We start from the raw sequence: 13024 nt of genomic DNA on the forward strand, positions 1-13024 counted from the left end.
AATTATTCATTTTTCTTAAGTTATAAACTTTATTTCCAAGTTTATCTTTTCTTCAAGATACAAGTTTGATGTGTCACAAGAAAAAAAAAGATACAAGTTTGCCTTCTAAATTTACACGATTACATTTTAGCACTGTGCTTCCACATGATCTTTATCATTTCAACACGTCGACTACGTCAACTACTATTTCAAGGCAGACTATTAACATTTACCATCTGCTGCTTGCATCTTAACGATCGATCATATCTACAACAAAAGCTTGACACGCATAGCTTCTTCATTTAAAAAGCTTGTTCAACCTCAGCTACGTCTCTAAATTCATTACATAAAACTCTAAAAACCGCCCTCAAGTTATCGACCATAATGTGACCGAAATGGTTACTAAGACAAGCGATCGAATTGTCTAGCTGAAGCTACGTCCAAATGACACGGGCTTGCGACATATCTCTTATGTATCCTCCCTTTTTGTTATGCGCAGGAGTATGGTTTCGAGATCATTGACGAGTCTACCTTTACTATCGTTTAATATTTGACAAAATAATTTTGTCTCTTTATTCCGTGTCTTCTACTCGCTTATTCCGACTGAAATTGTAGAGACCGGAGACCAGACATTACTGTTTGTTTGTGTTTACTAGCTGTTTTATAAAAAAACAATAAAACCAGAGATGTTCACAGATTCTATATATTGTATAGACAGTATATTTGATGTACATCGCACCGCACACTAAACATAATTTAAAACTGTAGAATATTGTATGTACTGAAATAAAATCATGTTTGATGATATGAAAACTACAAAACAAACTTATGTAAACAAATCTTTATCACATAGTTATGTGGAACATTCAGCGCGATCTTTTATCTCTTTCGGAAGAAATAACTGAACAAACACGTATTCTACCACAAATTTATTCATGTTGAATCATGGAAAGCAAGGACTTAGTAATCACCTAGTTTTGATATAAAACATCACAAGAGTTTTCCCAACATAATAAGATGAAGCTAAAAAAGCAAGGAAGAGGACAAGGGCCACTACCATGTGCTTCATACTTTTCAAGTCACTTTCTACACTTTTTATTTATTTTGCTTTATTTCCTTCTTCTTGTCGCTTTGTCATACTTTAGTGTTCTTCCTAATATTGCATTGTAATTAGAAAAAATCAGACAAAAACAAATTCTATTAAACTAATAAAAATTTCATATCAATGATTATTTTAGCACCAAATATCCAATTTGTGACTCCAATGCGTCTACTAATGTGTGGTAACAACTAACATGAGTCTACTAATGTGTGGTGGTAAAACATCAACTTGGAGACGATAAAAGAGAGGTACAACAAAACAAACTTGTAGTGCATATGTTAAAAATCACAAAGAGGGAGGGACACACAATAGAAGTGACTAGATGATTTAGTGACAGATCTGTTCTATCTCATCATTTCAACCCATCAGTCTCTAAGCGTGTAACCCGTTAATATCTCAATTATTAAACTAATTAAAAACGAGCACCTACTGATATTAAAGTAGTACACAGAAAGCTTTTGATCTGAGGAATTAAAGTACACAGAAAGTTATTTTTTTATGAAGAAGTACACCGAAAGTTCCGAGTAGGTTTAGTCTAATCCAATGGTGTCATAACTTATTATATTAGTATAAGGTTAAAGACTCATTTCCACCAACCGCAATAACGTAGATATTAATACTAATCCACTACGGAGTGTCGGAGTTCGAATCTTAATGGCAAAGATATCGTTAATTAACTCATTTCAAAATTCACTTTAGTAATAACGAAGAAAAATCAGCAATTGGGATGAGTGGTTTACACAGATCATATACTCAAAGTCTCAAACCGGATCTTCTATATACATATTATTAATTTATTACGTGTATATATCAAATTATATAAGAATTTCGTGTACACACAGAGTCACAGAGAGAGTGATGGCGGACTTAAAAGGTGGAATATAGGCAAAATGACAATTTTAACCTCATCAAATAGGCGGAGGAGCAGAGCCGGAGAGAAGCTCCACTAGAGACTTCATGGCTCTGACTTGCATCTCCAGTGCTTGGATGTAATCGGTTGCTTCTTCTAGAATCACCGGTACAGATTCTTTTTTGCAACCCGGAACTAACCGGCCGAGAACACTTATTTTCCGGTTAACCGTCGGTAGACTCTTCTTATTCAGTCTCACCACCGACACTCTCCGTTTCCTCCCTCCGCCGCTGCTAGCTCCCGTCACCGCGACCACCGTGGTCACGGCCGGTATAACCGTCCGCCTCGGCCGTTTGTGTTTCCGGAACTTCAGTTTGATCCGATTGGCCAGGATCGCTCTGCTCCAGAGCGTTCTTCCGCGGGCGGAGACGGCGAGGGCGCGATCGGCGGCTTCGCGGACGGCTTTTCCCCGCTTCTGAGCCGCCATTGGAGGAGGTGATGTCGCCGCGGCGGAGAAGGTGGAAGAGCTGCCGCGGCGGACCTGTTTCAGCGCCTGGATCAGCTTGGCGGAGTAGTTCCGATGTTGCTTCTCCGATCTCCATCGCGCGTGGCTCTCGCCGTCTCCGGTTGATACGGAAGCTGCGTTTCCACGAGACGAGGAAGGGGATGAAGCAGATAAGCTCTTCTTCCTACGAACGAGAGCGGTGGAGCTTCGGTTTAAATTCGTCGGAGGTTGTTCAGTATCGGCCATGACCTGATATTGGGAGGAAAGGGAAGGAGAGAAAGGAAGATATATAAAGGAAGAGAGATGTGTTTGCAAAGCAGTGGCAGTTACCAAACGCCGTCGTTCTATTATTCTATTGTTTTTTTTTTGTTTACTAACATGCTAATGGAAGTGAAAGTTATAATTAGGCCACATGGTTATGGAATTATTAAAGACATCAGTGTGACTTTAAGCAATGTTTTGGTCTACTTTTATAAAAAAAATAATATATGTATTACTATATTAGCAGAGATATTAGAAAATTAGTAATATAAAATGTTTTACTCAATCAATCATTCCACCCATTATCCATAATCTCAAGATATACAGTAAACTAAAGACATATTGGTCGCATAACATTTTCAACCTTTGACAAAATACTGTTGCCACAATAAAGTAAATCTACTACGAGTATATCAGAATGGTTTCTTTTTCATTTTTACTATTATTATACATAATCAAAACCACGAAAAGAGGCATTAGATGTTTAGGAAACAAGATGAATGTAATTAACCAGAAGCGGTTAAATGAATGCAGCTAAAGGTAATTGAAATGCTACAATGACTCTAGTGTAGTAGTAGGAAATTGAATCTATTTGTGACTTTCAGTGCAATGATCTCTACTACTTTATACCTAAAGTAAAATACCAAAACGAAATGCATTTATGATGTAGGATTAGTGGCATTGCCTCTCTTTAAGACTTTTTCATCTTTCTTCTCACTGTTTTTGCCTGTAAAGATCATTAATCATCTCGTTCATTTTATGTTTTCTTTTCGTACATACATATATAAATACTAGTGGCATTGCCTATCTATAATTCGATGTACCGAATAAATACTACTTTCGGAATAATCATATGAAGTTTATGAGAAATAATTGTAGGGATGATAGTATCATATCATTATACAGATATAAATACGTAAACAATATTTCATCCGTTTTATATTAAGTGTGGTTTAAAGTTTTTACACATATTAAAAATACTAGTATTTTTTTCTGTTTTACTCTCATTTAATACACTATTTTGTTTGATTTTTATTAATTAATGTATAAAATAAGGGTAAAACTAGAAAATTATTTATTATGTGAATTGAAAATTTAAAATGATACTTATAATAAAATGAAAATTTTAAAATAAAATGACAGTTAATATAAAAAGGAATGAGTAAAAGAGAACAATGTTTTGGAAATATAGAGAAATGTTAAAGCAAAAAGAACACAATTTTTTTAAGATATATAAAACATGTATTTAGGTTCTGTTATATATATATGTTCAAATGCAGTATGTAACTAATCTAATATATGTTTTTTCTCTCTTTCCAACTTTTATATATATGAAAAAGTTGATTAGAAAAGGAAACAAATATTAGAAGTATGATGAATGTGGCATATATATTGCCTCCCTAATTCTGAACACCCAAAGAACATAAGTGAATGACAATGGGTGGATATGGACTATTTTTTATTATAATGAGAACAAAGTGAAGTACTGATGAGATAGCACTCGATTATTAACCACTGAATAAGACTTAAGCAGCCAATATCAATTAGTAATATTAGGTTTGAGTAATATAAACCTAACACTGTTCAGAGAACAAATGCGAAACACTTATCTGTAGAATTGTTTCCGTATGTATATACTCCTATTCCACCTTTTACATGCTTAGTCTCCGAATAAGTAGTTGAGTTTTTTTGGTCCCTGGTTTCTAAGTGATAGCACCCAAGATCCTGTTTAAAGAGCACAAATGATTGTTGTTATATCACGTAGACTAAATTATATATAAGCATTTTGAAGTCTAACTCTTTTAAGTTGGTATCATTGGTTTACCAACAAAACTGACCAAACCTGACAGGTACTTGAGAGAACCAATGACAAATTCCTTTTTGCGAGTCGGTAAGAAGAATTGATACATGTGAAAAACAACTATACTTCCAAATGGGAACTCAAATTTCAAAAGCAAGATTCAGTTTCCACACAAAGAATCATTGTTCAGCCAAATAAACTATATATTAATTCTACGAGTAGTAGGGATAAAAGAATACCTACCCTTGCGGTTATAATACAAAATAAGGTCATCCATGAACTAATCAATGTCAAGACACAATGACAAGGTTGATAATTTTTTTTAAGGAAAAGAGGAAACGAATGCATCTCCAATAATTGGTGTCCGCTAATTCAATTCATTAAGCCCGAATTTTCCTTTAACCACACAGAAACTTCACTCCAAAAAGTAAACCAACAAGAGCTCATTTTGTTTAACACATGGCATATATTACTTTTTGTTTTTCCTCTGATGTTTATTGGCCTAGCTACTACTCTAATCTCCTGTAGAAAAACCAAACACAGTCTGGATAATTCTGTCATTCACTTTTTTCTTTAAATACTTTGTATCATTATCCATAATGGAGAAGAAACCTAACCTAACACCTCCAAGAGTTTATCCTAATGATTCATGAAGAAATATCAAATCAAGCAATTACCCAAAAAGCTTCACAGGCTGGACTCTGCATAGGATTTGTCTGGCTTAATATAACTACAAGAAAGGAACATCTTGCATAAGAGTGGAAACAAACGCTAGCACATGTATTGGTAAGATCTAAAACCTACCAATTTGAGAAGCAGAAGAAAACAAGCATGCCAAATATATGATTACTAGCTAAGAATGGAACACATCAAAGTAGATTAGGACCTAGACACAAAAAATGCTACAGAAGCCTATATATTGGATATGTGATGCAGAAAAGACTATGGTTTTAGCCAACACGAATCACCATGATTACAAGATCAAATGTCATATCACTTGTGCCAAAAAAGTGTAAGGGATCACTCATTGGTTAGGAATGAGATTAACCATCAGCTTGCGAGGCCTACTTGTAGACTCACTATCATCAATCTACCAACGGAGCTTGTAAAAACACTTGGTCTGGGCCTAGAATGCGCTATCATAAGGCCTAGGAAGCTTCAAATTCTAACAAATAAGACTTTCACTGAGATATATCTGTGTGGATCGGTTATTCAAAGAGAAACACAATTGAGAACTGTTGTTATCCTTTTGGTAGAAACCTTCCAACTGCTTGATTGGAATATGTTACAATGAACTAGAGATACTAACTCAAGATAGATGATCATAAACAGAGATGCAATTTAAAATCAGGATTCAGCGTAGGTGCTAATGTAATCATCATAATGCGAAAAGGAAATTGAGTTAACCTTTTCACAGGAAGGTTGAGCTGAATCCTTCAAGTTGGAAGTGGTCCAGAGTAAGCAACCTCCTCTCCTGAGCCGACGGAGACAACAACCGCAGCAAATAGAGCCCAAAGGATGAAAGCAAAAATCACAAGGCGGAATTTGAGAGTAACAGCTCCTCCATCGATGCAGTTACTTTCTTCAGAACTCTTAACTGAATAGATCGTTTTCTTCAGGTCACCGATCTCGGCGCGCAAGGACTGCACAGAAGCAGGCAAGTCCGCGGGAATCGCGTCGATGATGCGAAAAGCCTTATGAGTAACGGTCGAAGAAACCGGAGATTCGTCGCAAACCTCTGGCGTTGGTAACAGGTCTACGCTCGATCCTTGCAGAAAACTCTGAGGTAAACAAACGCATATTCAAAACACACACGGAATCGAGTTAAATCAAATAACTGAAGATCTGAGCTTAAACGGATCTGGAGAAGCGTTACCTCGGCTTCGTAATCGGAGATCGCGAAATAGATCGGATCAAAATCAGCTGGTTCCTTCGTGACTTTCACCGATAGGTCGGAGACGGTTGCGCTCTGTTTCTTCTCCGCAGACTTCAGTGTAAAGAAGGCAATGTGATCAGAATTACAGCGGATGAAGAAATAGATTGAAGGATTCAAATTACCTTTCGATTCTTAAGCTCAGGATCCTTGATGACTCTCTTCGTCGCAGGATCAGATGAGCGCGCAAAGTTTTTCCTGGGAATTTGAATTTCTTTCATCGCTCCGGATTGTTTTCGAATTTGTGAGAGGTTTCGAAATAGTGAAGGAAAGATATTTGTAGATAGGATATTTCCATGGGCTAAGAGAGTCGTCGACAGCTAGTATATATCTAAGGCCCAGCCCAATATTATCGTTTACTAAACCGATTTGGGTTAACGTTTACTAAACCAAGTTATCAACTGAATCAGAGTTGGTTTCAATTTGGTTCGGTTCGGGTTTGGCAGTGTTTTAGCCTTTAGGGTTTCTTTCTAAGGTTGGAAGCTCGATACACTACCGAACCTCAAAATCTCTCTGTAACCGGAGACTTGATTCACCGAGAGAGAGAGAGGAGAAGAGTTTAGAAGCAATGGAGGGAGCAGAAGAAGCTGGAGCGGAGATCATGGTCGATTCAAAGGACTTACAGCAACAAAGCAAAGCTCTCGACAAGCTTACCGATCGCGTCGAGGATCGGCAGCTCGATTCTAATCGTGTTCAATCGGTTTGTTCGCTCTCTCGTCATATAGATAGAATGATCATTATCCCCGATTAGTCTTTAAATTTTTGAGCTCAGTTAAGTAATTTTTTTATTTTTTGGCCGTGTTTCAGGCTATGGCTTCGATTGGTGCTTCTAGGGAGGCTGATCTTAATGCTAAGAGATTGAGGTAAAAAGATATTAATTGTGTTTTGTTATAGTATGGTCTGATTTACTGGTAAATAATTGCTTTTATTGATGTGTAAAGATAAAGAGGACTAGAGTTTTCACATATCATCCTTCTGTGTAGTGTTTGATTGACAAGTTGCTGGAAACTTTATATGCAGGGAGAAGGAATTGGCTTCTGTTAAAATCAATCCCGCTGATGTTGAACTCATTGTTAACGAACTTGAGGTTAGCTTATCATTTTTAGGCTTCAACATCCATTATTCTTTGCGACAGTCCTAAAAGTTTTGCTGTCTGTGATCATTATAGCTGGAGAAGAATGTGGTGGAGAGAACTCTAAGGGAGCACAAAGGCGATGCAGTTTCTGCAACTAGGGAGCTACTTTCACGATATCCTCTATGATCGACCACCACTACGATCAAGTTCTTTTGTGTTTGAGAGTTTTGAGACACGTGAGATTATGTATCCAAATATTTTCAACTGAGTTTTGAAATTTCATTTCTGAATCACTCTCTTCCCTTAGTATATAAATCCCTCAATAAAATGTTCGCTCTGGAAGTTAAAAAAAAAAACTACACCTTTTACCTCTGTACAAAGTAAAAACCATCAAACGGTTCTACATATGCAGCAAGTATCCTCTCTTGTACGCCTACCCAACGAATACATTCATATATTAATGCACGTGAAGTTATGCGACCAACTTTCACATCAATATCCCTTTCGCGCACTTCCTTGCCTCCAAGTTAGAGAGAGATATCAAAAACCAATCACGGAACCCAACCTGAGTCTTACGTTTCTTTTGGCAATTTTGTGTAAATGACCCAAACACATCACTTACTGCATTTTAGACCAGTCGCTGCCTCTGCTCATCAGTCTCCTCCACGTTGTAATTACAACCAACCATTATGTTACTGCTCAAAAGTATAGACAAATTATCTTATCTTCCTTTTCAGCCTTAACGCAGCGCCTTGAGGAACAAAAAGAGAACACTTTTGTTTAGTTGTCCTCGAGGGGCGAGTTGTCAAGCAGCACGTTTAGCTTGGAACTGTATTGTATACTTCTTTTGCAGCTCTCTTAGCTTCTCCATCAGTTCTCGGAATGTGGGTCTCAGCTTCGTATCGCTGCAATGTTGGACAAACAAACAAAAACATAATTTAATGTCAGCATTAGCTGTGAAATATGTAAAAACATCTAAATCTAAGAGAACTGTAATAATTAAAGGTTATATTCACTAGCACGGAGTATATGGTGTTCAATATGTTAATTTACCTGTGCCAACAGCTCTCCATTAATGCGATCCATAAGGGATCAATGTCCTTTGGAATTTCAAGCCTCTGGTTCATGAACCCCACCGCTCCTATCACCTGCACATTTTTCAAATAAGCGTCTCTTTATATTTGATTTGTAAAAATGGGTAGATCGTACGCATAACACTAAGTATAACGGTTTACATGGTTCTCACCTTCCTAACTAGTACAAATAATTTTGTAGAGTTGAGGCGAATCATATGAACAAATGTTTACCCTGAAACTAATCTTTTGACATTTCTATGACGTCGGCAACTGGAGAGTCTTTTTGTTCTTCAATGTATAGAAATATAAATACCTGCATAGAGTTGAGATTTTCCCATGGGATCTTCTCTGTGGCAAGCTCCCAGAGTACTACTCCAAAGCTGTAAATATCAGACCTGTATCAATGAATCAACAAAAGCTAGTTAGCATTGAAGGCGAGATGAACAATTTATCAATGCAAGTTAACCAAAGCAGAACACTGAGAACATACTTCTCATCAGCAGACTCATTTCGAAGAACTTCTGGTGCCATCCATTGAGGCTGCAGAACAGGTAAAAAATGCAATACATGATTAGGTACGGTACATGAAAAGATCACTGTGAGAGGATGACTATATATAAATCAGGATTTAAATCGAAAAGAGCCTAGATTTATGTACCGTTCCCTTCCCGGACCTGGTGGTTAGGTATGTCTCATGCTTGATACGTGAAAGACCAAAGTCAGCTACCTGTTAGAGAAGTCAATGTAAGTTGACGCATGTTTCTAGTTGCAGGTCTGAGCTCTCACTTTTCCGGTTCAGTTACATAAGCTTTGTTTTAGAAGGCTAAATAATCATTACGAAGATTGAAAGTTACTTATCCATCTGGATTACGGGAAAACCAAGATGATATCTTACTTTAACGGTCCAGTTCTTGTCTACCAGCAGATTTGACGACTTCAGATCACGGTGGATAATGGGTGGACTACAATGGTGAAGTTAATTCATACCGCGAGCCTGTGTGAAGAAATTATGTAATATGCTGGATGAGATGTACAAGACAAATATAAATAAGTAACCAGATAGAGCAGCTCATCCTTAGAAAACTATCCAAGTGCAATCGTCAATGATCATAGAAATGGAAAAAATCACAGGTCAACTGAACGTATAAGTTATAACTAATACTCACAATGTCCATTGCCATATTGATACGGCGCCTCCAATCCAGTTTTGTCGTGTTCCTCTGCAGTAGACGGAAGAGACTTCCACTGCAAATAGTAAATCGAATTATCAGGAGCTTGGCTCAAAGATATGCCTTGAAGGCTGAGAAGCACAAAGAAGAGATGAGAGACCAAACCGTGGAAGGAACTCTGACACTATACAGAGGCGCGGAGGTGAAGTGACAGCTCCCATAAAGAGCAGTACATTAGGATGTCTAAGTCTTCTCATCAACGCCACCTTCACAATAAAAATATAAATGTCTTTTGCCAAAACAACGCTCAGAGCAATCTAGCGGTAACAACAAGCAATACCTCTAGTCTAAAAGATTGGATAATCTCTTCAGAATATTCTTGCTTGGAGAACACTTTTACAGCTACATCCTGTCGTGACATTACAAGCTCTCAATGAGACAGTTATATGAACTTGCATTATTATTTCTATACAATGGGAGCGCATATACTCTACAAGATCACCAGAAGCCAATTACTTACAGATCCAAACCAGAGACCGTGATAAACAGTTCCACATGAACCTGTAAAAGAGAAAATTGCATTTGTTAGCTAAACAAAAGACAGAAAATCACATAAAAGTATGAAGTCATGAGTCTGGGAAACGAGATAAATCTGTTTAAGAGAATAAATGACCTTGACCGATTTGTTCTCCAATTGTCAAATCATCCCATGATATTTCATATTCCAGGCCTTCAGTATCAGTATCAACCTTGTTCATAACACTATTTCTGGTACTTCCGCTGCTACTAGCGCTGCTTGTGTTGTTCGCATTTATAGAGGAGGACCACAAACTACTACTGCCCTCATTACTCGTAGGCTTCTTACTCTCAAAGGCAAGGCTTTCGGACTTAACACCAGACGAGAGAATAATCTGGTTAGACTTATCTTGCTCTTGATCATTTTGTACCCAAGGCCATACAGAATGAGTTGGCCTTCCTTTTGAATCGTCCTGCTCATTATTCCCTTTCCATGGCCATTTCTTTGCCATCCATTCTTCAGCTTTTGAGGTGAGAACCTTATGGATTGCAGGCTTTTCATCACCCCCATCACTGGAATCTTTGAAGGGTTTCGAAGGTAACTTTTCATCGTTACATGTGAATACACCAAAAGGAGACGGGATAAAATCCCCTCTTGGTGTGCTGGCACCACTTGACGCTGCATCTTCCCTGTGGTCAGAGAGAGTAGCATGATCTGAATGGTGAATATCACCACTGCCACCCTCAGAGGGTGTGGCACTACTGTCGCCTGCTCGCATTTTCGACCTGACCTTGTCGCTCACCTTGGAAGCCTGCAATTTCAACACTAGTCAAAATACGCAACATCAGAACAAGAGGTAAGAACTGAGAATATGCAACCCTACAACTGAACTAACCAAATTTGATATCTTTGATGATATAGCAGCTTGTAGAGGCTGATCAGAGTCAAGGCCAAGTTTAGAGGTAAATCTATTCCTTGCAGGATTAGAACTCGTTTCAGCTTCTTGCCCCTTTAACTTAGCCAAAGAGAGTCCCGGGTTCATGTAATGTTCCGTTTTACTTGTGATACAAATGACCCCTATAAGAGTACCATCATCATCATAAAAGGGGGAACACGTGGTGACAACTGAGAATCTCTCCCCTGATTTGGTCTTGACAGGAAACTCGCCGGTCCAGCTCTCTCCACGGACGCAACGTCGAGCAATATTCATTGCACAAGCAGCATCTCGTTCATCTGCAAGAATATCAATTGGGTTCTCACCAAGTGCTTCTGCAGCAGAGTACCCGTAAAGCTTTTCCGCCATAGCATTCCTGTAGCAATCACGGTATCAGAACTGGAATCTGAATACATTAAGAGATTACAAGAAAATACTACAAATGAACAATGATGCATGAATCAAATCTACTACTGGGAATATTATCCTACCCTAGAACCGAACTGAAAAAAACAAAACCAATCCAGGACCAAAATTTACTATTTCTAAACTCGAAAAACCAAACCAGAACCAAAAACCAAACTGGTATCTTTATCGGAATATTTTGAAATATAATTTAGAACTAATTTTTTAGTTTATATGTATATTTTTTTTTGTTCAAAAGTTTATATGTATATATATTATAAAAAATATCTAAAAATCTGAATTCCTCGAATATTTTTCTTTTTTTTTCTTTTTTTTTGGCTTTAAACCTGAAACTATTTCTAATTCGGTTCACTTCTGATTTTATAAGAAAAATAGGTACTTAATCTGAACCGAAAACGCCCAAACCGAACCGATCCTATCCAGAAAATGTTAATCAGGTTCGTAAACGGGAACTAAACACCTCAACCCATTAACTCGAAATACGACTGATCCGAACCGTAATGCCCAGCAGCACTAATCAAATCCACCATCTAACATGATAACATCTAACCTTAGATTCATAAGATGGAAACTACATACCAAAAGATAATTCGCATATTGAGATCGTAGGCATGAACAGTTTGTGCCATCGACTGCAAAATATTCAAATACTGTTTATCACTGAACTTCTTCCCAGCCGACGGTCCCGTCCCTCCACCTCTAATACTCATCGAACCTTGGAGAAGACGGCGGCTCTCCTTCCGCAGAGGCGAAGCCTGACGAAACGAGGCGGCGCCGCTCTTTCTCCATACATCGCCGCCGATGTTTCTCCTCGCCGGCGAAACCGAATGCGATCGCTGCTGCCTGATCTCCGTGGATACCTTGAGCCTCGACATCTCCTGCTTCAGATTCTCTTGGCTTTCCTCTAGCTCGAGTATCTTCTTCAGCAGCTGCTCCGCGGGTGGAGGAGGAGTCTCCTCCATTTCGATCGAAATCTGGTGGTGGTGAGCGACTCGAATCGGAGGGGGGGGGGATCGTTCGTGTTGAATCGGAGGTTGAAGAAGGTGGTTAAGCAAGCATGGTGGGATGATTTGATTTGAACTATGCTCTATCTACTGAAGCAGAAAGTTTTCTCTCTCTCTAGAAAGAGAATAAAATGGAATTGAAGAAATTGATGAGTGACGCGAGAAGAAAACGTTCTCTGCTGCGGTCTCAAGCAGTCAACAATAATGGAAACTTTCCTTTCTTATCTTTCCTCTTTTGTTTCGCTTTTCATTTATTTAATTTAATTTTTTTACCACTTTTGATTATATTTTTCTTTTCCTGTTAAAAATGAAAATATAGTTAGGAGAAAGGGAAATAATAAGAAATGGACAGAGGGTTGATCAGTTCCTATTTTCTTGGGGGATCCTAAGTT

At 38.1% G+C, this 13024-nt stretch overlaps 3 protein-coding genes and 1 pseudogene across 4 annotated transcripts; 1 reads left to right on the forward strand and 3 right to left on the reverse strand.

Annotated features, from left to right (window-relative positions):
- Window positions 1-979: 979 nt before the first annotated feature.
- On the reverse strand, window positions 980-2899 carry LOC108857334 (transcription factor bHLH148). Its single transcript, XM_018631314.2, has 2 exons — window positions 1986-2899; window positions 980-1132 (listed from the first exon to the last, which is right to left on the reverse strand). The coding sequence occupies exon 1, from the start codon at window positions 2680-2682 to the stop codon at window positions 1990-1992; it is 693 nt and encodes a 230-aa protein (XP_018486816.1). The 5' UTR covers window positions 2683-2899; the 3' UTR covers window positions 980-1132; window positions 1986-1989.
- Window positions 2900-4183: 1284 nt separating this feature from the next.
- On the reverse strand, window positions 4184-6664 carry LOC108860425 (protein SINE3). 2 transcript variants are annotated; one of them, XM_018634307.2, is made up of 4 exons: window positions 6557-6664; window positions 6375-6485; window positions 5906-6279; window positions 4184-4422 (listed from the first exon to the last, which is right to left on the reverse strand). In XM_018634307.2, the coding sequence occupies exons 1-3, from the start codon at window positions 6650-6652 to the stop codon at window positions 5935-5937; spliced, it is 552 nt and encodes a 183-aa protein (XP_018489809.1). In that variant the 5' UTR covers window positions 6653-6664; the 3' UTR covers window positions 4184-4422; window positions 5906-5934. The 2 variants fall into 2 exon arrangements, with proteins under 2 accessions (XP_018489809.1, XP_056866178.1); XM_057010198.1 differs by lacking the exon at window positions 4184-4422 and adding an exon at window positions 4956-5228.
- Window positions 6665-6850: 186 nt separating this feature from the next.
- Window positions 6851-7799, forward strand: LOC108863020 (uncharacterized). The gene is made up of 4 exons (XM_018637308.2): window positions 6851-7131; window positions 7239-7294; window positions 7452-7518; window positions 7600-7799. Exons 1-4 carry the CDS (start codon window positions 7000-7002, stop codon window positions 7690-7692), a joined length of 348 nt encoding a protein of 115 aa, XP_018492810.1. The 5' UTR covers window positions 6851-6999; the 3' UTR covers window positions 7693-7799.
- On the reverse strand, window positions 7749-12843 carry LOC108863019 (serine/threonine-protein kinase STY17-like; annotated as a pseudogene).
- Between the last annotated feature and the right edge of the window lie 181 nt (window positions 12844-13024).

The sequence above is a fragment of the Raphanus sativus genome, chromosome 5, assembly GCF_000801105.2.
Source record: "Raphanus sativus cultivar WK10039 chromosome 5, ASM80110v3, whole genome shotgun sequence".
NCBI lineage: Eukaryota > Viridiplantae > Streptophyta > Magnoliopsida > Brassicales > Brassicaceae > Raphanus > Raphanus sativus.